The sequence below is a fragment of the Colletes gigas genome, unplaced genomic scaffold (assembly GCF_013123115.1).
Source record: "Colletes gigas isolate AHSC1104 unplaced genomic scaffold, ASM1312311v1 Colletes_gigas_Sc00003, whole genome shotgun sequence".
Classification (NCBI taxonomy): domain Eukaryota; kingdom Metazoa; phylum Arthropoda; class Insecta; order Hymenoptera; family Colletidae; genus Colletes; species Colletes gigas.
In genome coordinates this window covers 559,581-587,412 of record NW_025106632.1, presented here as the reverse complement: position 1 = coordinate 587,412, position 27,832 = coordinate 559,581, and the positions used below count along the sequence as shown (strand labels likewise).

Sequence of the window (27,832 nt, the reverse complement as noted above, 5' to 3'; positions counted from 1 at the left end):
TTTTTCATATTTTCGGAGAACCATTTCTGGCCACACATATTTTCGGTAATTAATTTTTTTTCTTGACAGTGCGTAGGAATTTGGGGATATATGTATTCACTAAAAATGATTGTAATTGACCCTTGCAAACGAAAATAATTTTTTTAAAACGATTTCAAACTTTTCAATTCCGCCGAAAAATTTGTCCATCTATTTGAATTTTTTTCTGAAAAGTGCGTAGGATTTCGGGGGTATGTCTATTGACCAAACATGATTATAATTGACTCCTACAACCGAAAATAATTTTTCTAGAACGATTGAAAATCTTTTAATTTTCTCGAAAAATTTCACACCTTGTCGAATTTTTTCTTGAAAGTGGGTAGGATTTCGGGGGTATGTCTATTGATCAAAAATTATTGTAATTGACCCCTGCAACTGAAAATAATTTTTTCAGAACGATTTGAAATTTTTTAATTTTGAAGAAAAATTTCACACCTTGTCGAATTTTTTTCTTGAAATTGGGTAGGATTTCGAGGGTATGTCTAATGAACAAAAATGATTGTATTTGACCCCTGCAATCGAAAATAATTTTTCCAGATTGATTTGAAACTTTTCAATTTCGCCGAAAAATTTAGGCACCTCTACCCCCTGTCGATTTTCTTAAAAATTCGTTTTTCATTTTTAATAATTTTGCTTGACGCTCTAGAGAAAAGTTGTCTAATACTTTTTTGTAGGTACCCATGGGCTCTGCCACAGAAAAAAGTTTCATTGAATTATATCCATTATTGAAGGAGTTATGGCTATTTGAAAATTGGACCACTATTAGAGGGTTTTTCCTCATTTTACGAGGTTAAGGAACAACTTTTTGAATATTTTTGGAATTTCCACGTATTCTCCATCAAAATACGCGTAGTTTGCCTTTTTGAACATTAAAATCGTCCAATCCGTTCAGGAGTTATGACGTTTCAAATATTCGCATGACATTTTGGGGTACCATTTCTGGCCAGAAATTATATTTTCGGTAAGGAATTTTTTTTCTCGAAAATGCGTAATAATTCGGGGGTATGTCTGATCACCAAAAATTATTGTAATTAAGCCCTACGACTAAAAATAATTTTTTTAGTACGATTTAAAATTTTTTAATTTTTTGAAAAATTTCACGTCTTGTCGAATTTTTTTCTCGAAAATGCGTAAGAATTCGGGGGTATGTCTGATCACCAAAAATTATTGTAATTAAGCCCTACGACTAAAAATAATTTTTTTAGTACGATTTAAAATTTTTTAATTTTTTGAAAAATTTCACGTCTTGTCGAATTTTTTTCTAGAAAGTGGGTAGGATTTCGGGGGTATGTCTAATCACCAAAAATGATTGTAATTGAGCTCTGCGACTAAAAATAATTTTCCCAGAGCATTTTGAAACCATATTTTCGGTAAATGATCCATCCCGGCACAAGTTATCGGTACATTTACCTTAACTCGACGATTTTTAGTTCTTCCCTGCTCCCTGGAGGTTTGATCGTAATTATTAATATTCATCGATATTCAACAATATGGTTTCCGTTACCGGTGCTTCTAGAACGTCGTTCCTTCGACTCGCAATCCTTTCGCGAACAATGACGAACGACAGATTTTAGAATCGCGTATAAGGCTCGACGCGCATATGCATGAGCCAACCGTATAAACATCCGTCGTTCGAAAACCGTCTGGTTCTTTCTTCTCTTCCCTTTCCTTTTCTATTTTTATTTCCGTTTTCTTTTTTTTCGTCGATTCGAATTGGCTTCGACAACGGGCGATACGCGGTTTATTTCGCGATACCGCGGCCGGCTCGATGCATTAACACAGCCGCCTCCGTTTTCCTTGCTTTTCATGCACTGAATGCTATACAGCTCTGCGGTTTCTAGGATGATCCGCATCGCGCCGCTGAAAAAATTCGGTCAAGTCGGCGGGATTAATTAAACGCCGCTTTTGCGTTTTGCCAGGTAACTCCGCGAGAGCGCGGAATTTTAGTGGGCGAGCAAGAAAGTGGTGGTGGGGGGCCGGGCAAAGAGAGACGGACGTTTTTCCACTTAAACGATGCTGGTTAATGACTGCATTAGAATTGCAAGCGAGCCCCGCGAGATCGCGATCTCGAACGTAGCGGACGTCGAAATTAAACCGCAGAAAATCGTGCCTTTGGTTCGTCGCTCAAAGCTAGGGGAAGGAAAGACCCGTTTCTTCGTATTTTGCCATCGAACGTACCTCATCGATGGGCGTTCTCGAGAAGAGGAGGAACGGCCAGTATAACAAACGTCGATTTCAATTTAACACCTATAACCTGTCGACACTTATTCTTTGACCATCTCACAGGGGGAGGCTAAAATCGTGTATTTATCTATCATTTGTTTCTTTATGGGTACACGAATCCCCTTATATGTATACAAAGATAGAGAAATTTATATGAGAGAGTAAACGTAAATACAACAGACGCCATATCTAGTTGCACCGCTTGGAAAATTTATTATCTAATTTCTGTACGAATGTGGTGTAAGAGGAGAAGAAGTTATCGATTATTAAACAAAAACAGATAAACTTTCCATATAACGTAGTATGAAATTCTCGATATACATATATATGATTGTATGGTGTCTTCTTGCAGTTAATTTAGGTATCGTTAGACGCAACATGGAGAGTATCTCAGGAGACACGACCAATCTATTAAGAACTTTGTAAATGAAAATTAGGTCAGATTTGATAGGACGACGTTCAAGCGGCCAAATATTTAGATTAAGTTGAATCGATAAATATTCATGGTCCGTTGCTGCTGGTCGTAAAAAATTCGTGTTGAACCTTTCGAGAGTGTTTGTTTGATAAATATAGCAAGACGATCAAATCACCGATGCATATTCTATTTTCAAACGTACTAAAGTGCAATATACTAAGTTTCAGTCTTTCTAGTGTTAAAAATCATCAGCAAAAAGCAATAAATAACAAGTATTTAAAGCAGCTGTGAACGTCGTTTATAAAAAAGTTATAAAAGTATACTGCATATTAGCTTTGGACAAGTTTTTCGAATAATTCCACTCGATGAAGATTAATAATATTTCGCAATCACGATTTAAAAACTGTGTATTTAAAGTTTTTTAACGTTTTGTAATTACATTGTTTACTCAATTCGCGTTAAAAAATTGCCTTTACAACCTCATTTCGATTATCATGTTGTACTTTGAGCATCCTGTGTATCGACTAAATAAATAAATAAATACTCGATCGTTGGTGAATTTTTGACGCGAGAAGGTGTATCGTACAGAAGCTAGGATTATTGTAATATCATGGACGCGAGAGCCCACCATCTCGAAATTGGCATCCGCCATTGTTATCCCTCCCGTCAGACTGTATTCGATGAAATATTCGTATCCGAGGCGCATTTTATCGAAAATATCCGACGCAAGGACAAAGAGATTGCTCGTTTCTACGTGTGTTGAAATTTTCTCCCCCCCCTCCCCTGCGTGGTTCGGCGTAAAAGAACGCACTGAAGCAATAATAGCTCGCGCAGGTACGAGCAAGCATAGTAGAAAGTACAGGCTGAGCGCGTATCGGCGTCTAATTGGTATCGCGTAGCGGAATTAAAACCAAGTTCTCGCTCAGATTCGCCGGTGTCCCATTAGGCGGCATTGTTGTCGCAACAGATCGGTTTCGCAACGATGCAGTGAACTTTTATCCGCGCGAACGGCCTTGCCTTTTTACATTAGCATCGGCCGCGTGTGGGCGTTCCTTACTTTCGTGCCTTGAAAAACCATTCACTGTTTTGCACCTACATAGACACGCGGTAGACAGCCGCGTGCCGTTGCCATAAAGTCAGAGAAATCTTGGGGAGGCATGTAACTCGTTCCATGTACCCGTTACAATCGTCCAATTCCATTTCATTCGATTCGACGACATCGCGCTTGTTTCTTGCGATTCGCGACCGGAATCGTTTCTCCGTTTTACCCTCACCGGGGGTGGCTGGTCGTGGATTAGGTTTAATCGAGACTCACTTGTGTAATTGTATGCTTAACTATTATCTTTGTTACAAGTACATTGGTGAACATAAGAAATAGCACACGTGGTGGACGACACAGCAAGAAAACACCTCGCGATCGGAAGTATTTTTTTCTTTTCCGAAGAAACTATGCAACTTCTTGCATTTTGGCGTTTTCCTTAAATATTTACGAATCTTTGCAACGAGGAATGGTCAAAATTCAAAATTAGGGGTCAGAACTTCGTTCTCGTGTTTTCTACGATTCCCAGCCATTCTGTTTGTCTAAACCAGAAAAGTGAACGAAAACGATCCATTTTTTTCCAGCAGGGCACCAAAAGGGCAGAAATAAATTTGATAATCGAAAGGCAACATTTTAAAATTGAAATATTGAGTTTTTGTTGTTGTTTTAACAATTGGTCTAGTAGATCTTACAATTTTTTGAAATTCAGAAAAATACGTCGATCGATACAGAATGTTGAGCCATTAATCAGCTGCCAGGGTAATCTTCTTCTCCGTATTTCATTCACAAACATTTCTAACTTTCTTGTCTACGTTGATACGCGTCTCGAAAATAAAAATTTGCGAAGAAACTGTCGAGTACGAGGACTTGGAGATATACTTGTGCCCACATAACGCAAGTTATAGTTGGGTTTATTATATAAGAACGTTTTATACGATTCTTTGTTAAATCTGTTTATTTACTTTTAACGGAAAACAATTTTCATGTCTCGTTTTTCTGCGTTTTCTAACAGAAAATCATCGCGACACATAGAACACGCTAACTTTCTTTTTTTCCCCATTTACATCTCGTTCCAGCTATAGAAAATGTCGATTATCGTGGCTGGTCTGATTAGCACACTTTCGATTGTTAATTCGGTGGAAAGACGCGTCGTTATTTGTATGCTCGAGAAACTATGATACACGGCAATTATTTCTTTTCTCTTTCAGAATACCATTACTATCGATAGAAGTAGGCAGCATAAACAGGAATATCGATTATATTATAAAAAAGTTGCCAATGGTCATCCGTTGATTTATTTACCTATATTGTATCGTCACGTTATATGTATAAATATTACATCTACGAATATAAATATTCGTTTGGTTCATTAAATGTTTTTTATTGTATTGTATCGAATAAGATTGTTAGAAACACAGCGTGGTCCGTGACGGAGGATTTTCCACCTGAACGCTGGTTCAGCTTTAACGCTGCTTCGGTTTCGTAATACGCGCGAAATGATTTCGTCGCTGGGAAATGCACGAAAGAGCAATGGCAACGTCACGTGGTCTCGTGACTTCGCAAATCGGAAGCAGTCGCGGTCGTTGTTCGGCCAAAGTATGTGAACCGAGCAGCGAAGGCGTTCAGTGTCGCCAAGATACTCGCGTGCACGCGTAATCGTCCCTTGGACGTTAACAGTGACCCGCCAGCAGCCCAGAGAATTTTAATCAGCGTTCGAAATGCGCCCGTCGAGCCATCCTATCGCAAGAAACTCGATTCAACGTTTCCATCGACGCCACGAAAAGGCCACGAAGTTCAGCGAAATACGAAAGTGCGTTTCCTTCGCATTTTTTCAACGTGGCTCGAGACTATGCGATCCGCCGGGGACCTTTGGACGTTCACCGTACAAGTTTCACCGTACGATAATCGAAAAATATAATTTAAACGCGCATCGATTGATATCCGAACCCAACCTAGGATAGATCTCTCCCTGATTTTACGTTCACCATCACCCCTACTGTTATCTTTGAATTTGTTTTTGCTTTCTGTTGTTTTAACCCCCACAGCTTCTTTTTAACGCGGCTGCATCCCTCTTGAGTCGAAAAGCATGGAAAACGCTCGCTTCGAAATTTTAGTATTTCATTAACTCCTCGACACGCTTACATTTTTTTATCTAACCCGCTAAAAACGATCAGTTTTAACTTCGTTGAATTTCTTTCCCACGTAATAAGTGTTTCTTGACGGTTAAAACACTTTGAGTTTCGGTAACTTTTGCAATCGTGACTGTTTTTTGTCGAACAAAATTGTGAGTAACACGTATCGGTAAAGAAATGCTATTTTTCCATCCCCGAAAATGAAGATCGCCCACGATCGTTTAATTTCGTCGTCGTCGTCGTCGTCGTCGTCGTCGTCGTCGTTTTTCTTTTGAGTTGCTAGCCCCTATCCTGTTCCTACTTTCTGTTACAGATTTCGTACGAACCGTCTGCGTACGGTACGAAAGGCACCGAGAGCAACGAGGATGTAGCCGCCTGTACCAGGAGAATCGCGTCGAGGATGTGCAGAAGGGAGCAGCTGAACACGGAAAGGTTATCGTCGTCGCGCGTGTCGCCGCTGCAGGAACAATCGACAAAGATCGCTGGCCCCGTGATATAGTGATGACGAGCTAAGGCATCATCGATCCGTCCCGAGTGAAATCACTTTTTGTCCGACGCTCGAGATCAAAGACCGCGAGACCGTATCAAAGAGCGAAAAGATGTTGGGAGTGAGTCAACCGGGAAATCCGCCCTCGAGCTTGCGACACTCGGCGAGCTTCTCTTGTCTGCAGCGCAGCACCGCCGGCGAGGGACACCGGGCGAGGACCTCGACGCTGTTGCAACAGCCGAGCTTGCAGCTCAGAGGCAGCCATCATCAGTACGCGTCCGGTCAGACGTCGTTGGTGCAACCGTCGACGGGCACCGTTCAGCATCGCGTCGAGGCGCTCGAGTCCATACAGGACAGCAACGATTACGGTTTCGTGAAGATCAGGCCCCGTCTGCGTAGCACCAACGCCACGCTCTACCACGAGGAGGAGGTGGCGGCGCAGAAGAGCGCGCTGTGGGACCGGGACGCGTCGGCGTTCAGCGACTGCGAGTGCGACACGAACTTCCGCGACTGCTCGCTGAAGATCAAGGACCGGGAACACTCGCCGAAAGGCGTCGCATCCAAGAACCAGAACCCCCTCAGAGGCGCCCTGATACTGTTCACCTCGACCTCGTCCTGGTGGAAAGCCAGACAACGGGAGGATCAGCTGAACGGTACGTCCGCGGACTGCTCGCTGACCACCACGACCACCACCACCAACACCACCACCACCAGCAGCACCGCCACGGTGTCGTCGTCCGAGCGAAAGTGGTCGAACGCGTCGATGGCCTCGCCGTCGAACGAAAGAAAATGGCCGTCGGTGACCTCGCCGGCGAACGACCGGAAGTGGTCCGTGGGCAACAACGCGCTCACGTCGCCGGCCAACGACCGAAAGTGGACCCGATCCTCCGTGTCGTCCAACTCCAGCAGACAGCTGGACAGGACGTGGAGGTCCCTGGGCGCTCTGCTGAGGGCCCCGAGCGGCTCGCACGCGGTCCATCACTCGATGTCCCACAACATGAGCGTCTCGATGATCGAGGCCGACCACGTACGCGAGGATCTGCGCGGCTCCGGTTACAAGTCGTCGCGTTATCAGCAGCCCACGTCCTATTCCGCCCGCGTGTCGCGAGTCAGCCGGGACGTTTACAGAGAGAACGGGGAGTTTAGTCAGACGGGACGATCGAAGGTGAGCCGCAGGCTGTACCAGGACGCCGCGGAATCGACGGACAGGGACGCCGAGGACAGACACCTTCCGGCCATACACCAGTTCTACGACGAGTGCATAGGCGCCTCGAATCGCGATAATGCCGGGAAGGTCGATCAGCCGACCGCGGAGACGCGCACCGCGTTCACCAGATCCAGCAGGGCTCAGAGCTTTTATCTGTTGGACGATTTCTTGCGGCCGCAGCCTCAACAGAACAAGTGCATGCTCAACGTGTACTTGTCCCCGTCGCATTCCAAGTCGGAGACCAAGCAGCCCACGCAAGCCAATCTGACCAACATAACGCCGCCGCGACGTCATAACTCCAGTTCGGATAGCCTCGAGGTCGCCACTAGTCCTCTTCCGCCGCCTGTGCCGCCACCCCCGCCCCAGGTCGCCACACGGGACCGGGAACGGAACGAGAATTTCAAGGAAAAGGACGCGTGCCCGTGCAAAATGTGCTGGACCAATATGCAGCCGAGATCTTTCGTAGACGAGGTAAGTCCCCGGAAGAGATGAGTACGTATCGCGTATCGGACACACACCCGGACCTCCTTGATCATCGATTCATGAATTATTCAATCCATTTGCAACCAACTTTTTTCAAAAAAACATCCATTAGAGATTCCATATTTATCAACTCTCTCAAAACTTTCGATCGTAATCCTCCTTTGAATTATTTTACTTAATGTTTGATTTTTACTAAATTTATTATTGGAAATTAACTTTCCAAGAGGATTATATAAATTATCAAATTATTACATTGACATATATATGTAAACAATTATTAGTTTAAACTCGCGGAGGGCGGCAGTGGCCTCCACTTAATAATCCACTTGAGAGTTCAAATTTTGTTGGTAGTTGTTTGAACAAATTTTCTGGCCAAAGTATTTAGATTCTCTTTTCTTTATTTGTTGATGCTTTTGGCCAATCTGTGACTATATGATTTTTCATCTTTCTGCAATTCTAATATTAACTAGCTCTTACGTATCCGCGTTTTCGATCGTTTGAAACTATCACCGTACAAAGTCATACGCATAGAGTAGTAATTGTAAATAAAAGGGTGTGCCCATGAGCTGTATTTAGGGTATTGGATGGCATTAATTCGGTCCTGGGAAGTAGTATAAAGTGCTGTCTCGGTCTAAGCGTTATACGTGCATGTACATACGCGGTGCGTTAATTCTGTTTCCTGAAGTAACGAACTACTATTTAAGTTAATTAAAGTCTCTTTCACGGATGTTTGCTAGAGACTCGAAGAGTCCCTGGAAACATTGATCAGGGGAAAGTTGGAATGGTATACAGAGTGTCCGTGAAGTTACAACGCAAATTCACATTCGTTGCACAAATATCATTCGTAGCGTAAGAAAAATTACGGATCGATAAATAAAATTGTCACTTTGTTTGTAATTATAACATTTTTAGGTAGTTCCAACTTGGACGTTTATAGAGTATTTAAGTCGAATCATGTGTGTTTACAATTTTTTCTATTTTTTTGATTTGTTTGCCTCTTTTTCTTCGTTCCGGGTTAATTAAAAATCTAACGAACCGATTTTGATTAAACCACTACTATTCAGTATTGCAAAAGGAAAGGGCCCGAGTCCCCCCCTATACATATAGTCAACAAAATTTAATGTTTAAATTTTCATCGATTCAAGCGTTTTCTTTATTCGTTGACTATCAAAACTTCGATATTTCTATTTTTATTCATAATTTTTACAAGTGGAATTTCTAAATCTTTAAATTCTCGAATTATTTTCCTACGTTTCGTTAGCCTCCCTTAGATTTCTTTTCGAACGTGTAATCCTCCAAATCGGAGAACACGTAGTCTCGAGATCATTTCCGAAGAAGATTCTTTCACGGACGAAAGTTACGAACTTTGAAACGTCCTGTAGAGCACAGGAGGAGACAGGACCGTATAAGATAGAAGGCACGAGATAGACCACTGACGGTGATATCTCGCGGCGAGATCTTGAAACCGGCCATGTCTGTCGTTGCGTCGAACCAGGGTGATTTATCATTATTGAAATACGGACCATTTGAGCCATCGCTGCCCATTCTACACTCGGAAAGTCGCCATTCTGTTCCCTATCCTTATTATACCCCTTCGTGCTTAGTCAATTTGATTCGTTTGAATTTCACCAGTATCAAAATTTTATTTCCCCGTAATTATTTTTTACTATCTCAATATATATTGTCAAACGACAACGTAATGGACACTGGATAGAAGTTAATTCCCGAAAGATATATCTATTGTATATGTATATTTAAGAGCTCTTATTTAAGATCACTGTTGGTGGAATAATATTTTGTCACGAAGATAGGGGAACAATGGCCTGCTATACGACGGTCGAAGAACAACGAAAGACAGAGTTTCGTTGGTAAAATTAGTCACGGCCGTGTTGTTTGCTCGGTCGGCAAGCCGTGCGGTGGACAATATCCTTTTAAGACTTTTTTAAATTGCGGTCAACGCGTTAATCGTCTGATAAACGAGACCGAGCGAAATTCCCCTTGTTAAACCGCAGAATCAGTGTTGTCCTTGTCGGACGACGGGCCACGACGAAAAAAGGACCAACGGGATCTCGTTAGCGAGCGTTGCGATATTTCGGCGAGATGAATTTAAAATCACCGTGAAAATTGGTTCTATGTTACGGTTGGTCGGGACTTGCGGTTAGACCCGAAAACCCCATTAGGCGTATTATTAATGCCCCGTCCGCTCGAAGCTTCCCCTTTTCTCGTTCGATGCGATACAATCTTTCCAGGAATCTGCTTCGCGATTACGATCGCGAAGATCCCATGACGAATCTCATTATATTAGTACCCGAGGATAAATTGCGCGATGGTATTAAGGGAAACCGAAGAACGAACGAGACAATAGATTCGAACGTCGATATAGGAATATAAGTTTGTTAAAAAATCTTTTAGGAATAATAAGAGATTATGTTCAATAAAATTATAAAATCAGTGTATATTTTCTATTTCCTAAATGATGCGATCTTATTGTAAAATATTTGAAGCTAACGGATTAATACGCGGTAGAGAAACTTGTTTAGTGCAGTTATTATTTGTTACTATGATTTCGTAGAACGGGTAATGGGGAATGTCTGGTTCCTCTCTTATAGACTCGTACCGACATTTTCTTTTCGCGGCTGTAGGTGTAGCAGGATTCTGTAGTATCGCTTCATTATCGACTCGAAGGTTCCTGTATTACCAGTATTACGTACAGTTCGTGTCTCGAACCGATGAGATGACACCACATTGAATTTTTTTATATCGAGCACTCGAGTACTCGACAAGCCTAACCTTAACGAATTCAAAATTATCTATAAATTTCAATGGATCGACGATATCTCTATATAATGTTTAGTCAGACTGGCTAGACGGAAAATTTGGGCGATGATTGTTCCAGGAACAAGATGGTATGTATGTACATAAAATGAAATTTATTTTATTGTAACATATATAACTATTAGTAAGTATTAAAGTTACGAACTAAGTGTATTAGCTAAGGATGGCAGTACTGTGTTAGAATATTTCTTATTCGATAAAATGTCAGATTTTTTCATTAGAAATATATTTCTCTTCCATCATCGACATCGTTAATTGCAACCTTGGGCTTCAAGTTTCTCCTTTGTTCCCTTTCCCACTGAGACGATTGTTAGAAGATCAGAGAATTTCAAATGTACTATTTACAAAAGTTTCGATCAACATTCGTTCTGCTAAAATAAATTTTAATTTTCGGACCAGTATTCTTGTAATTTATCTTTCGGAATCGAATTTACAATTTTTTGCAATCGACTGTACCGTCGATGCAAAATTTTTTTATCTAAAATTAGCCCCGGAATTCATTGGCAAAGTATTTGTATTTCCTCTGGAATCGCTTTGTATAAAACACTCGTCGAAATGTGTTTCGCGAGTCGATATATTTTTCCGCATTACGTTATTATCGCGAGGGAAACATCGGATTTGGAACGCGTACCGCGTATACCTATTTATCTCTTCAATTCCTTCTCCACTTTTCTGTATCGCTTTCGACGGACTCTAAGTACTTAGCAATCGAGCACATGCTCAGCTTTTGTCGAAGTTCTCGTGTCGTCGGATACGAATGCGATTTAATTAAAGCGTTCGACGGGTAACTATGCGCATTATATCGTGCGCTTCATTTCCAAAGTTCCGATTCATAGAACAAAACGTTCGTGTCGCGTATTCGTTGGCAATATTTTATCGAATCGAATCATTTTTCGAAATTAAGAAACTTTGGTCGTTTGTAAACTTCCGTAACTTTCGTGGAAAATTTAAAAAGTAACGCACTCGTCTCGAGAAAGTCGGAAAAGGGAACGAGCCGTTCTCGGCGTCGCACAAGTCGCGTTCTCGACTAAAACGTCGTTTGCACGACACCGAAACACGGCTACCAACGATCGCGAATAAAAAACACCATAAAACTGGTTCGGACCAGGGAGCAATTTTATCATTTTACCTCGTATATTGTATAAAATTTAGTACTTAACCGTTTGATGTTCCATTATGCGAAAATTGTTGCGAGTTACTTTTGCGATCAACTGTACACCCTCTCTGTCTCTCTTTCTCTTTTTCTCGCCCTCTTTCTCTCACAGGACACAGAGGTTTAGGCGTGCACGTGAACACGAGATGCCGTGCCACTTAATCACAGTGTCAGTCTATCCATTTGTATCGGGAATGCGGGTACAAGTACGTAGTTCCTCAGGTGAGTATGTGGGCACTGGTGAGATTTAGATTCCGGGTACAATTTGCTGTTGCGTCGGCGCCGCAGAGACTCCCCTTGCTCTCTCACATGCTAAACACCGTGAACCCACAGGCGAATTAACTGTAATGGAGATCCCTATTGCAGACGCAGATATTGTTCCGTAGTCGGTTATAAATTCGTGGAACGTTCCGTCTTTAGTTACGATGCGACTCGGTGTTAATTTTGCGAGCGAAATGGAACGTGGGTGGCTCGATAGCTCTATCGAAGTTTCCTTGCATACATAACCTAGAAACCTTTCGATAGTTTTTCACTTTTATTTGGGAAAATAACGAAACATCTTTTTAACGCAAAGTTGAATCTTATACCGTGCTCGTCTCATAACTCGGATTTATCAAATTAATAATTGATTTTTATTAATATACATACTATATCGAAGTAACATCAACGACCATAATTATGCATTTACCATTTTCCTTGTGTAATTTCTAATTTGCCTACTCTATGTAAAACATTGTTCTCGTGTATTTGGAATCTGTAGAATTCAAGGGGAAATATTAGTTCCGCCGAATTAAAATTCCTGGTGTTTTAAGAAAATTACCGAGTTGAAAGTACGTTGGATGTACACATTGTATAATACAATTAGAGACAAAAGGATAGAACAGTATTAATTTTGTATCTTTTATTCGATACTCGAATGAAAATTATTGCTACGTATGTTCAATTATAACAGTTTTATTCGTGAGGTTTTGTAGGTTATATATTTGCAAATGGAAATGTATACATTCGACCAGGCAAAACGATACAAAATGTATTTAAAGAATAAAATTTACTTTCTTCTTTATTTTGTACGACAGTAGTTATTCGATTCGATAAAGTTTTATACAATAATTTGTTAATGTTCTTTCGTCGTAATTGTTGCCTTACTCGTTCGATACATTGTCTCAAAGATTACAAAAACAATAGTCATGAAGTCATTAGAAATTAATTTTAATTACCTCAACTATAATTGTACAGATTAGGGGAGCAGTTTCGAGTGACCTTGATTTTGATAATACGCATCAAGGTCAAGGCTTCGAATAATCTCGATAAAAAATTATGAACAATATAAATTCGAGGACGATTGGATCAACTTCTGTCGCGAGGTAACTACGATATTAATAATGCGACGAATATTCACGTACGCGTATATTTCTGTTCAGCTCTTAGCCAAATGGCGAAGAAAATCTCGGTGGTGAAAACGCGATAGTCCCAAGTCGACGTAAATAGTACAATCGTGGACTGTTGATTGCTCTTAACAGACAGTTTCGAAACGATCGAAAAACCCTCGCAGAAATAGAAAGAACGACCGTGCGTCTAGGGCGTCTGAGAAATCAATATCGCCGAAATAATTCGCCCGCGATACCGGTTGGTCCTCTTACGTTGTCAGGCCGACGGAACGCTTTGATAACGCAATTTTCCCGTCGAGTCTCCCCCGGGGGTGGGAAGGGAATCGTGAAAAAAAACTTGTTTCGGGTGGTTGTCGAGTAGAAAACAGGCTGAAACGTAAGTCGAGGAATAGGCGAAGGCGCGTGGATGATCGTGGACGAGGGTTGAAAGCGGAGGTGGTGGCGGACAAGACGGCCACGAAACCATGATGAACGAAACGAGAAAAATGAAAGAAACGAAGAAGGTGGGGATAGGAGAAAGCGAGAAACGGTTACGCGTTGGCTCGAGCGACGAGCGACGAGGAGATGCAGAAGCTGCGAGGAAAGAGGACAGGTGGCGTAGAGTCGTCGAGGGGTGGGGGTTAGAGAAGGACCTGCGCGCGAATTTCCCGCGTTCGCTCAACCTCATATTGATCCCACCCCAGTAACTCCCCGCATCCTACTATAACGGGCTGGCTAGGGGTGGCAGAGAGGAACGGAGGGGTCGGAGGGAGGGTTGGGGAGGATGGGTGGTGGTTCGTTGGCGTATACACAGTACGAAGGGAGAGAACGTCGAAGGAAATCAGAGAATGGTGGACTCCGGGTGGTCCAGTGCGTAGTCGTGGTGCTCGAGCGTCGAAATCGCGTCCTCGTCGACGTGTCCTGATCGGTGGCTCGCGCGTACCCGCGTATCCGTGCGACGTTGTCGCGTTTGTGGCTTTTGGTGACTCACCGTCGGTATCGCCGACGAGATAAGACACTGATAGGCGGACGAAGCGAGCGAACCAAGAGAGGAAGACGTCCCGAGAGAAGGTGTGAACCCCCCAAGTGGCTTTCAGGACAAAGGCTCTCGTTCGCGGTGTATCCTGGCCGTCGCTACGGATCGAACGGTCGCGACCGTTACGATCCACGGGGCCTAGAACGGATCACGTGAGATTATCTCGATCTCGTTAGCCCCGCGCTTACTTTCTCCGTTCTCACGCACGATCGGTTCCAACGGGGATAAGAAAAATGACCGATTTATCGGGGACGGCGCGGTGTTCCTTCGCGGCGATTCGATCGGTTTCTTAGCCTCCTCACGAGAATTTTTAACAACCTTGAAACCTTTCGTGCGCGCCGAGGGTAACGAACGGAAGCGACCACGATATTGCTACTCGTGCAACGCGGTGGTAACGTTACGAGAGAATAAATTGCTAAATCGTATCGATGCTAACCACCGTGCTCGAATAGATATTTTCGCGATGGAAACGCGATGGTAACCTCGGCTACGATAGAATGAGAGAGAGAGAGAGAGAGATCGACGAGTTGCTGCTCCCTTTCTGCTGCAGGCTGCAGGCTGCAGGTGAACAAGCCTACGCGTAACGTACGCTACGATCCTCCGCGTCGCGTCTCGCTGTTCGTGTCCCACACGCTCGATGCTCGATGCTCGATGCTCGATGCTCTTTGCTCTTGCACGCGGCGGCGACGATCGCGCCTCGAGAAATCCTCGCGTATCCGCGTGTCGACGACGCTCTGAGCGCCGTCCTGGGCGCGACCCGCATATGCCTTTCGCAAAATTAGGGCGTGCTTGACTAACAAAGCCGTAGGGAATAACGATAGACGCGATCGCTGCCAACTTCCAGATCCTTCTCGACGATTATCGCCGGCGCGGCGGTACGAACGTACGCTCTCTCCTCTATCCTATGTGTGTTTTGCGTGGCTGTCCCGTGCCCCGTCAGAAGGTTAAACGGTTGAAATAGCGTTTTAGAGAAGCTTTACATCGACGTTGGGTCGAGTCATAAATAACTACCGGAGTCGTAAATAATTTAAGGAGGCGGCCTTCTGGTTTTCGGGATCGAAAAAGAATCACTTTAGACTCGGCGGGACTGTTTAACGTAGTGGTTTTATCAGAAATTTCATGCACGTTCCGAGAGTTTTCAATTTTCAATTTTTTTTCAATAAGAAATAGCTACGATTCTACAAGTATTTAAACATACAAATTGGTAAGACTAGCAACAGTTTAAAATTGAAATATCACTTTTTTCTGTTTTTTTTTTGTCGTTCGAGCTTAAACGAAAAGAAATTAGTAAAACGAATTGAATTTTATGATTTCTTTTCACTTTTGACCGTAACTGTGTCCTTGCTAAACAAGATGCTTTTTGATTTGTCCGTTGAAACGCCTTGCACGTATGTTTCGGTAACGTTACGTTTTAGTTACGTTTCGTTGCTATTTTTTTATCGAAAAGAATTGCAAGCACTCTCGAGAATTACTTGAAAAGTGCTTTCTCGATCATCATTGTACGTTACAAACAAAAGTTGAAGAATTACTCTCCTATCGAAAACAATTTTCAGGTAAATTGCTCTAGTCACGGTTACGCGGTGACCCTCGATCAATGTTTCATCGCATACTAATAATTGAGCTTATTCAAAGCAGAAACTAATTACAGTTTTCAAGATATTAACGGATTTTTCGAGGGTCCTTTGAAAGCTGGTATCAGATCACAGATAATAACTTCGGAACGAGGGTTATTCGTTTCGATCCCCTTCGACGTAAAATTATTAAAAAAAGCTGAAGAACACTCGCAAACGTGGTATTAAAATTCTTGTACTTGAACGGTACAATACACAATATCGATCACGGTTCCCAACGTATTAATTTATTCCTCGAGGGTACCTTTAAAAGCTGACGGTTGGGAGCAGGGAGATTTCTTCGGAAACTAGGTCTCGATGCACAGCGTTTAATGCGAGAAATACGAGTACGGAGTGTACTTTTTCAGAGAGAAGATCGTTATATTTCGATAACGTAATATTAAATGCAACGAAAATCGCGACGTAGTATCGGCTAGAGACGCGTGAAAATGAAAATCCACTAAATCCTTTGAAAGTTGTCTAATGGACCGAGAGCGGAAGAAAACTTCCGAGCGATTTCGAGGAAGATAGGCCGCGTGTTCGATTTAACGGCCCCATAATGCCGTATAATGGAAACTGGGTATGGTTTAGGTTGCTTCGTTGACCGTGTAAAACTCCATTATCGCGGAATTTACTGTCGCGAGTAAAGTCGTCGTAGTGGACCGGTAATTCTTGACGCAAAGTGTCCAGGTATCTCTACGAGCGAAGAGTTCGATTTGTCGATCGACGATATATGACGGAACGATATCATTTACGTCGTACGCAACCAACTAGTCCAGGTGTATATCCATGGCGTAGAAAATTTTTAATCCTCCTCGATTGCAGAAAATTCGAACAAAGCTGATACGGAGCTCTTGGCGAGCTAGGCTCGGATATATGGAACTATTGTCGAGCAAATGTCTTTGGAACAGGGGAATATTTTTAAAATGGAACTTGCACGATGCAAGAAATTAAAAAAAAAAATTAAATTTTAAATTTTAAAAACACGTGTTTCTTCTAGAATCAATTTACTCGTTAAAATATGAATTTAGGTTATCGGGAAAAAAAGTAAATTTTCTCTGAAAATATGTTTGCAAACGCTTTATTCGCATTCACTTGTAAAGTTATGATCCCTTTGTTGCTTCATGAAAATGAAAATCAATCTTTTCTTTGAGAATCATAGAGTAGGACAGAGTTAGCATTTTCATCTCAAAACCTATAAAAATTCAAGTCTTGTATGTATATCTTCCTCCTTTGGCTTCTTTCGCGACTGGTTCTTGTGAAATAAATTGTGTAAATATTATTCCATCAACTCGTCCAGGTATCAAAAAATTTTTCACGCGATTCTGACTAGCCAGCGATTTTTTCGGAAATTGTGCTGATCAGAAAAAACTGCTTGTACAGTTTCTTACGACCAATGAATGGGACAGTGTATTATCAATCTGGGTAAACGCGTTAAATTAATCGCGTATCGTTGGACGTGTAAAAATGATCGATCGTAGTTGGTGTTTGGTGAGAAATCGCGGAACGTACCACACGTCGGTGGCCTTTAACGGCTTAATACCCGGAATCGCGTTCCAGCGAGGACAACCGATGACCGTAATGCTCGTAAATACTTCGGGGCGTAAAAGTCCGCCGGACGGCTGTCGCGTTCTCGATAAAACCAGCTGGCCGCGGCGCGGGTTCGGTTCCTGCTGTACCAAATGCTTCGGTATGACTCAGTAGTCGACCCGTCCCGCGAAAGAAAGCGTTCTCCCGCGATCCGTGGACGAATAAGAGGGACAAAAGTACCGACCGAATGACACGACGGAGAACGTACCCCACGTACCTACACGTATCCACGTATGTATTTACTTGCGTACCGTGCGTGCGTCAACCGCAAGATCGCGATAAATCATTAAACGGGCGTGTTTATTGGCCATGCTCGAGCAAATATCGAGCTGCCGGTGAATTTATGCTCGGCTCGATCTCGATCGCCGATCGATCGCTCGTGACTCGTAAATCGAGCGCAACAGGCGGGCACCGATCCATCGATACACGGTAGCTCGAAGAACGAGCGCTCGCATTAGGAATCGTCAGGTGTTCTTCCGTTAATCGATATAAGTACATTTTGGGGAAATGAGTTAATTATATCAGTGAGATATAGACATACGATATCTTTATAGATTGATCGAAAGAAATTTCTTTTTTTTTTGAAAATGGAATAAGTCTGTTGTTAATGATTGTGATCGAAACAACTTTCTGATTGCATTAATTGATTATACCGGCCGTTAAAGTGTTTAATTTGTTTTGGACGAATCGGTCGTAATTATCGGGTTCGATAAGTAGTTGCACAGAGAATCGTTAAGTTCACGGTCGATATTAGCGTAGAAGCTAATCTCGTGACGCGGGATAATGTGTGCGTGGTGTCCATAATGTAGCGTAGTTTATGAGAAAAGGGACTCGCTCGCATCGAGCGTAACCGACCCGATCGTCTCGATGAGCGACGCCGCGCTGGGTTTCCAGTATCCTTGGCGCGAGCTGCATTTTTTCGATGGGACTTTATTCGATTTTTTTTTTCGCGTCCGAGCTCCATAGGTTGCGCAATGTAAATGAGGCCAACCTGCTGTCCAATATCGAGGCTCTGTCCACAGTGGAGGACAGCCCGAGTCGCGATTCCAGGCTATCTCTATTCTTCCTTGACATGTGCACAGCGATAAAGTGCACGCGCGATACTGCTTCTTTCTTTTCGTGCGCGGTCAGACTGATTTTCATAAAGGGCGGGTTTACAGCGTATGCGGTAACCCGAAACGACGCGTTCAGAGGCGCGATAAAATGGAATCTGTTTATTTTCTTTCTTTCGATTCTCCAACGAAAGTATTTAACGCTGCCTCGGAAGCTTCAATTTTGATCAAACTTGATATATTATTATTATTATTCATTTATTAACGGGAATAAAGTCTTCTTTGGTACAAAAGGTGTAATATGTAAGAAACTAGAAATGTGGATTTTACACAGTCGGACATTATCGCTTATAAAATTTTAACAAAATAAATTAATTGACAGGGTATTGATAAATATGTAAGAAACTAAAAATGTGGATTTTACGCAGTCAGATATTATCGCTTATAAAATTTTAACAAAATAAATTAATTGACAGGGTATTGAAAAATATTAGACATTCATGTTTAGGGGAATTTTTCTCACTCCCACAATTGAGGGTAAAACACACACAATTTCTTAAATATCTCGTCAACCGACATAAGAAATGTATGATTTTTCATGAGCAATTAAACCAATGTAAATAAAACTATGGTTAAGTCATAGGTGTCGCCACTATTCTCGATTAAATTATCTTTTCTTCTTGCAAATGTTTCGCATCGAACAGATTCACACTTTCTTAGCTGACAATTAATCGACAGGTTACGTACATAATTTACATATTTTTCCAATTTTTGATCTCGTATCGAGAAAGAATATAAAGTTTTCTCAACCACCTCGTCTATTGCACGTCCCGTGATTACGCGTGAACGCGCATGCGCCTCTGTTCTGCCAGCACCGTATGTATGACTAACATGGCCACGACCCTTTTTTCCACATATACAAACATTTTTATCTCGGAAACGAGAAGAGGGCGGCAATTTTTTTTCTTGCAGATTCGTAATCTGTACACCAAAACACACGTTATGGCAAAGGTGCAATGAAATCGGCGAGGAGAACATTATTCTGAACAATTACCAACGAAAACTACCGAAAAATAAATTTTCTTTTTAAAAATTAATGGGAACCAGTTACAGAACAATTATTTTTTTTTCTTTTCTTTATGATAACGACCTCGAAGGGTTTCGAATCGCATAAGCAATTATTCTATCAGTCGAATACGCGCGTCCGTTTTGTTTAATGAGAAATTATGAAAGACTTCGAGCACAGGAGAACGGATAGAAAAGTAAGTTTCCCGAAGGTAAGCTAATTTGAAATTTAACGAAAAGTAGCTGAGTTGATGATTCATTATCTTCATTAGAGCAAGCTTCAATTAAATCGCAACAAGCTTTATCTACGCATTCTTCATCTCCTCTTTTTCATATCGAAGCAACGAATGTACCTCTGTTATTTTACACGACGATATAAAATAACCATTTAATGGTATCCCGCGTCGAACAGCTACGATCCGTAATCGCAGCACCGACTCGCGTAATGTAAGTAATTTCAAGGAATGTATGCGATTTTAATCAAATTTTGATCCAATGCGATTACCGTGTACGTGAATGTAACGTTCAGACAAAGACGGTCGCTATTAAATTCCGACGGTACTATTTCCAATTATTACCACCGTGACTCTATCACATTACCGAACCGTTATTATTATTACAACAACGAATTCTCTCTGACACGCACGATGTCTATTATCATTGCCATAGATTTATTATCGATATCAATTTTGTTAAACATTTTAACTGTTCTGGCAACGTCGACAGTCTACGAAAGCGAAAACACGCCACGGAACGTTGATAAGAAAACATAACCTCTCTTCTTTGTTCGTTAATCTGTGTTCTGCAAAGTTTCTCGCAACGAAACATCGTAAACCTTTAAAACGATGCTAGAAAGATTATTTAACTACTTTCCATGAATGTTGCAACGACACAAAGATCGTCAACATTTCCAAGCGTCTTATATTTTCGTCCAATACCGTATCCGCACCGAAAGAAAACTGTTCCAACTAGTTTCCACGCCCTTTAATTACCTCCGGCTCGACGTCGACTATGGCACGGGCGGGGAGCAAAGTTGTCATTAGGACTAGAAAGAGACTGTCGTCGTTGCTTCTCACATCCGCCATCATTTTCTCCTCGCGGCGATACGCAAAGGTCGCAGCGCTCCAAGCGAGTGGTCATTGTCCAATCTGCGGTTCAAGATTCTTTGTTCGAGACACTCGACTCTGTCCACCTTTAACGATCCCGGGCTTCGTCATCGGGGACATCCTGTGATTCCGTTTCTCGTGACCGCGTTCGGACGCAAGATAATACAGAAAGAGCGATAATCTTCGGTAAAAAATTTGAGGTTAGACGCGCAGCGAGCGCCGAGTGACGCGGTATTTGGTAAACGATGCGAGAAACTATCGTACGGTGCACGTTCGAGATCGGTATAGTCCGTAATTCGGGGCGAGAATAAAAGTTATTTAATCATTTTCTTAAGCTTTATATTTCTTATTATTATGTTTGCATTCGCCAAGTTTGTTTCATTTCCATTTGTGTTCTTATCGCGTAGCACAATGTCGAGTGTTTTCTAATCTCTTTAGAGACGAATTTTATTGTTTGAGTCGAACATACGCAAATATAACATAAAGCAAGAACGTTCGTAATAATTAACGCTAGTTATATCGATAGTTATACGTCGGTTCTTTGTACGATGCTTGTGGTTCGGTGTTTTGTGAGGTTAAGTCACAACTTGGTTACTTTCTTCGTTCCACGACGTGATCTTCGGAAACCAATACATACGAATATTGATTCTCGAACAACGGATACACCAGCATCGCTCGTGGGTTCTATTTTTGGTTCGCAAAGACTCGTATTCTGGAATAAATGTCGCGTTTAATTACGTTCCTCTTCCTCGCGTGCATTTCTATTTTAGAAGAAGGGAAGGGTAAGCAAATATAATTAACGTTTACAAATTGATAATGTACGTCTATTTCTGTTTCATCCGTACATATCTTTAACCATTGCGTACAAAAATAAATATTTCGTGTTTACCGTTTAGAATTTTCCCGTACAAAATTCACACGCTCTGTTCGGCGATACCTAAAGTTATACCTATTTTAGAATACTTGACGCTAATTTTTCGGGTTTCGGTCACGGTTTTGCGATCTCCGATCAAGGATGAACGAAATGCGATTGAATCGGTGTCGTCGTAGGCGTTTCAGGGCCCGACAACTCTCCGTACTCGGTGAAAACGATTTAGAAACACGATCGACTTCGCACAAAGGATCCCCAAAGTGCGTTGACCGTCCTTTCGAGGTCTAGGCCCGTGCCCTTGGGATTCCTTTCGCGAACACTAGCACCGACTTACCGACCGCGCATAAAGCAAGATAAAGGTCCCATAAAGCGGGCATAAAATTTTTCCGTGACCATCTCGAGCTCGCGAATAGGCGATCCACGGAATAGACGGTTTTTAATTGCGCGAACGGTTCTGTTGCGAGTCGGGTCCTTTAAGGACGCGCAACATCCTCAACCCACAGTGGAATCCCGCGCTCCCCCCCCCCCCCTCTCTCTCTCTCTCTCTCTCTCTCTCTTTCTTCAACGTTGCAACACTGGCGTACCTGTACCGAAAATCATTAAACTCCCATATAACTTTTATTAATTTTTTACCGCCTTTTTCCTCCGCTCTAACATATTTGCAATCGATTCTTTTTTACGTTCTAATGTGGCGTCAGCTCCCATGCTCGCCACAAGAGGGATCGGTCGAGCGCTTGCGAGAGCGTGTGACCCCTCTGGTGGCGAGCATAGGAGGTGACGCCACACTAATCTCAAATCCTTTAAGAATATATCGAATACATCGAAAGTAGAACAAAATTCTCAACGAAGTTTTAAATTTGTAAAAGAACCAGTGAAATATTTTTTTATTGGGTTTATCGATGCATCGTCGACATTCGCGCGATGGAAGTTGTCTTACTCGGTTTTCCTCGAACCGTTCTTGGGTGCTTATCGATTGTTCGGGTCACTGAGCGATTTCCGTTGCAACGCCCACGGATGCAAGAAGCGGTCTCGGGTTTCGGTCGATCCTTCCTTTCTCCTTTCTTTTCCAAAAAAAAAAAAACAAAAAAAGAAACCGATGCTGCCTCCTAGACGTCGTATGCAAATTTTCTACCTTCTATCGAGTGTATGAATCACACCGCGTGGCCCGACGCGGGGCGTCTCCAGTTGCAAACAGGAAATAACATCCGACGCCGCGTTCGAACGAAACGCAAATAACCCGCGCGTGCATTTTTACCCGGTTTTCTTTTTTCTCTGTCACTTTCGCCGTTTATGGGGCTGTGTTATGACACCGTTGCAATCCGGATTATAAACATTGCTCGTACACGGCGTATCTTGGATATCTGCGAGAAACACGAACCCTAAGTCTCGCAGTTATAAGAGCACGGTTGTCGCCGCGAAGATGACGTTTCTTTTAAAAATATTATAACAAAATGTTCCCTCGAGTCGGTGTCTGCGAGACAATCGAAATTGTTATTCCGTAGCAGTATTATAATTACTCCGATACGAGTAGGAATCTCTTTACGCGGAGTAAATGACACGATTAACATGGGTGGCGGTATCCAACTCGTCGAAGGTAGAACAAAATTATAGATGACAAAGTAGAATGGCACGGGACAGTTTATCTTATTGTTAGCGTGACTTCATTTTCTCAACTAGCACAATGATGCGTTTGCAAACTCCAATGCACGTTCCTTTTTCAATGCAACGATACTAAAAGTGTCGTCGATATTTCACGAGGTGTCTTGTCCGGGTTAGGAAGATGGTGAATTAGAAGCATAGAAAATGTTAATACCCAGAATCACTGGAACTCCACATTAATTTCACGACTTGCGTTTGTATGACCGTAGTTAATTTTGTACCTTGTTGTTACGTTTCACCTATTTTCTTCATCTAGAAGAGATTAATCTCACCGTACTACTCAGTGCTTATATCAAAAGTATTGCACCCCCATCGGTCGACCATCAGTATCATTTTTTCTGCTTTCTCGTAGACGTTTGTACCGTTCCAATATCAGCATTTTCTTATCGATTGGTCGGTAGACATCATCGTTCGCTCCTTAATTGTATTTAAGATACCCTGCTTCGTAAATTTCAACGTGCAGGATGTTTCATAAAAGCGAGCCATAACAAAACGGTTTGATTTAGATTTCCATCTAAGCTGAAATCTTGTAATTGGTTACCAGTCTTTCCAGAATTCTTGTGTCAATAAAAAAAGAAATCCAAGCGATTCTTTTATGAAAATTAATACTGTAAGGTGTTAAAAATTAATTGTAAATATCGAAGAAGAACGAGCTACGTTTACTCGGCTTCTAAGGAGAATCGAAGCCAAACTAATTAGTTTCGTGGTATAAATATGGAAGCTTTCTTGAAACATTAATTTCGTTAGATTTTGTTCTATCCCCTGTATGAAATAAGTTGTCGAAAGACCACGCAAAACGAGCGCACAAAATGCCAGCTTTCACGCCAACAGCATCTTTCACCCGCGTAGCGAGCATAAACTTGTCTATTCGACGCAGCGTACAACTCGAACGCGTGTAGAACAATAAAGTAGGCGTAGGTTTCCCGGTAAATCTGAAAGATCGTTCGCCAACGTGTAACGAAACGGGTCACGCGATCTTTCGAGAAGTAACGACGCTACGCCACGCGTTTCGATACTCCGCGACACCTCCAGTTTCCATCGAGAGTCGTCGCGTGCAGCCTGCAACGAACCACAAAACAGCCCAACGTCATCGAAAGTTACATCGATCGGTGGCAATCGAAAAAAAGACAAAGTGCAATTTTCTATCGACGACATTTGACGAGAATTGATCGAGATTCGCCGCGAAGAAACGCCGTTCAAGCGTCGTGTTGTCTTTTTCTTGCAGAGTCCGTAGCGGTTTTCACGGCGATCGAAAAGAACGATCGAGCAACGACGGGGGCCGGAATAATGCGATCCCGCGATCGAGAAATATCGTAAGGCGTATACGCCTGGGGGAGACATCAACAAGCGAATTGGGGGGTGGGGGGTGTGGATGGGGGGGGGGATCGAAACGCGTGTTCCAGAAGCGTAAAAATAGTCGAAGGAACATTTTTGCGCGATGATTCGATGCACGGCTGGAGGAGTATCCGCGGATCGTGCCGTTTTCCTATGATTCCGTTCCGGCGTCTTAAAATATCCGCGCGAAGGGTGCTGGTGTTTCCGGTTCGACGCGTGATCCAATATCGGATCGAACGATCGACAAAGTGAATCGCCCGTTCGACGTTAACGACGGTTGAACTGTTGATCGCGTGAAAATGGATGCCCTGGAATTGCAAGCGGCCCTGGTCAAGCTGGACCCGGCCACCACGGTCACGCCCATCGGCTCAAACGTGAAGATCGTGCCGCCCCATCATCGTATCGCCTTCACCGTCGACCTGGACGACAACACTTTGACCTTGGAATCCAGCACGCAGAACGACGACAAGTCGAGCAACGTCTCGTCGACGCTGCAAACGGCCACGAACGCCACCAGGAAGCTTCACGGGAAGTGCTCGTCCCACCTGACCGTACCCGGTCATCAGAATCATCAGACCAGCCAGCAGATAGGCCTCGCGAAATGCAATATGGCGGAGGTCAGGTGACGCCAGCCTTGCTTCGACCTTATCTTTTATCACACTTACCCGCCCCACAGAAGCAGCAAACATCACGCTAAGCATCAATCTAAGGAGAAGAGACATAGATCTCATGTGGTGAGTCCTGTGGTTGTACCAAAGTGTTCGTTGTGTAGGACGGCGTGAGATGTTTGTTTTTAGTTGTCGTACGGCGAGGGGAATGTTAATTGTTGCGCGTCTTCTATCCAGGCCAAACTAGCCTCGTACGTAGGAATCGACGAGTTTCGATACGCGATTCACGCGGTTTTGTTTTCGCGTTACCAGCTGCGCGATGCAAGTTTATGTTTGTGTACACCGTAGATTAGCGTTCCCAAACACCACGCATACCATGCACGATCTTTTCAAAACTATATTCCTCTTACCTTCGATCGCTTGAGCATTCTTGTTATTGTTGCTGTTACGCTATGTCGAATTAGTTTTTTTTAATTGTTTACTTTAGGGGCCTCAACTCCAATTTTGATGATTTTTAAATATGTTATAAAAAATAGGATTCCGAACAATTTTTTCCTATATGTATACATAACCTCCGCACGGCCGTAGTTCCTGAGATATTTGCAAAATTGCAACGCACGACGACCAAAATATTATAACGGGTGAGCCTAAAACAGAATGAATCGTACTATTTTTGAATTTCGATTTGCGTGGGAAATAATAAATCTACCCTAACCCTAACCCAATCCATCAATTTGTCGCTGGCCACGCACATTGATATTCAAAATTGTTCAAATCGAATAAACTTGATCTTAACATCACGTACGTACCACCCAGTGAGGATACATTAGGTTCAGTTAGAGGGTCGTGCAATCACAATTAAAAATCATTGAAATTGGTTAAATTCAATTTTTAGATTCGCCCGTTATATTATTCTATATTTAAAAATCATTAAAATCGGAGTACAGGTCCCCTGAAGTAAACAATTACCTTATTTATTAGGCCCTTTTAGGTCGCTCTGGAGTTGATAAAATTTTATTCGTTAATTACGAATACCAAATTTTTGTATTCATTCGTGAGCTAGCTTTTGTCTTGGCTTCGTTTCTTTTGATGTTTATTAAGCCTTAAGTGGATTATTGGGACCCTTTTTGCAAGATTAAACTAACAATTATTTGATATATGTAAATGTAATTATTTGAAAATTTATATAATCCTCCGTGAGTTCATTACTTTTTTGAACGCTTTAAAAGAAAGTTGATTTTCAACGTTAAGTAAAATAATTCAGTCGAGATTGAGAGTCCACTTAAGGGTTAATTGTAATTTACGAACGAATCGAAAACTTTGATTCGTTGTTCCAAGCGCATGCCAGTTTATACCATCGAAGGCTTTCATTTGTAAAATAGGTTATCTTATAATCGTTAACAACATCGTCATTTACGTCGATAGTATTTATTTATCCAATCATGATCGTTCGACCAGAGTTGGGTAAATCGTATCTATGAATAAATGAATAAAAATGTTCAAATATTGGTTTAAAATATTCGTTAATGGGTTATAAGATCCGTCGAAAAAGGTCTATGCATCGAATGAAATTACATTAAAAACAAAATCAACTTGTCAGTCAAACGCTGCGCACAATTTATTGCTAGTCCTAGTTTGTAAAATCACTCTAGTCGATCATTTGGTAGATAATTAATTACCTTGTGTGTATTATTAATCACTATCTGAAGCTATACAGAGTACAATTTCTAATACGTCTACGCATTAACTGTCTTGTGACTCGCATGTGGGTCAGGGCAGTTCTCACTCGGGAGTCCTTGACCCCATATATGGGTCAGGACAGTTTTGTCTCTCTGGAGCCTTATGGTTCAAGTTTCGAGCGAAACCAATTTCTATTTATGGAAACGGTGAACACGTTAACGCGGTCCATTACTTGTCGAAAATTGTCAGATTTTATGGTACAATTAAGAGAAAAGAATTTAAGATGTCGATGAGTCGCAACAGTTGCGCTCGATGTGATTTATGGCCGATAAAGTGGCTTTCGCGAGTTGATTTTGTTGCGCGATCGTAACGATGGTTGCGAGCCAAGTATGGAATTTACACGCGAAAGCCTCGAATGGTATAAACTACCGTAATATGGACGCGAGAAATAACGCTAGCGTAGTGCTCGGATTACTTAATTTCCTTATCGTTGGTATGCATTACGCTTTCAGCTTCGTCCGTCTCATGTAAATTCATCGCGACATCTGCTTCTCACTGTAGGTACAGACGCATCGTGGAAATATCGAAATATGTCTAACGCGCATAATTCGTCGATGTTAACCAACATTTCCAAAATTCGCACTCCTGCGTTAGGTATTCGATAAATAACAATTTGACTTTATACAATAATTTTTGATATATTATTTAATAATTAAAAGATCTTGGAATAATTCAAACGTGAATGCAAGGTTCCAAGTGCAAAGTTTGAAATTTTTATCAGGAAACTTATAAATAACGAGATTGAGTCAATTACGTTAAATAACGTATATATGTATATCG

General features: G+C 42.1%; 2 protein-coding genes across 2 annotated transcripts in view; both read left to right on the top strand.

The window, feature by feature from the left end:
* The first annotated feature begins 5,307 nt into the window (after positions 1 to 5,307).
* The window catches only part of LOC122404943 (probable serine/threonine-protein kinase dyrk2), a 112,166-nt gene continuing 89,641 nt past the window's right edge, over positions 5,308 to 27,832 (top strand). Inside the window, exons 1-3 of the mRNA XM_043409351.1 lie at positions 5,308 to 5,612; positions 6,162 to 7,007; positions 7,053 to 8,013. Of these exons, the coding sequence (XP_043265286.1) occupies positions 6,448 to 7,007; positions 7,053 to 8,013 (1,521 nt within the window). The 5' untranslated portion in view covers positions 5,308 to 5,612; positions 6,162 to 6,447. The remainder of the gene's footprint in view (positions 5,613 to 6,161; positions 7,008 to 7,052; positions 8,014 to 27,832) is intronic.
* LOC122404944 lies at positions 24,796 to 25,644 on the top strand. Its single transcript, XM_043409352.1, has one exon. The coding sequence runs from the start codon at positions 25,004 to 25,006 to the stop codon at positions 25,328 to 25,330; it is 327 nt and encodes a 108-aa protein (XP_043265287.1). The 5' UTR covers positions 24,796 to 25,003; the 3' UTR covers positions 25,331 to 25,644.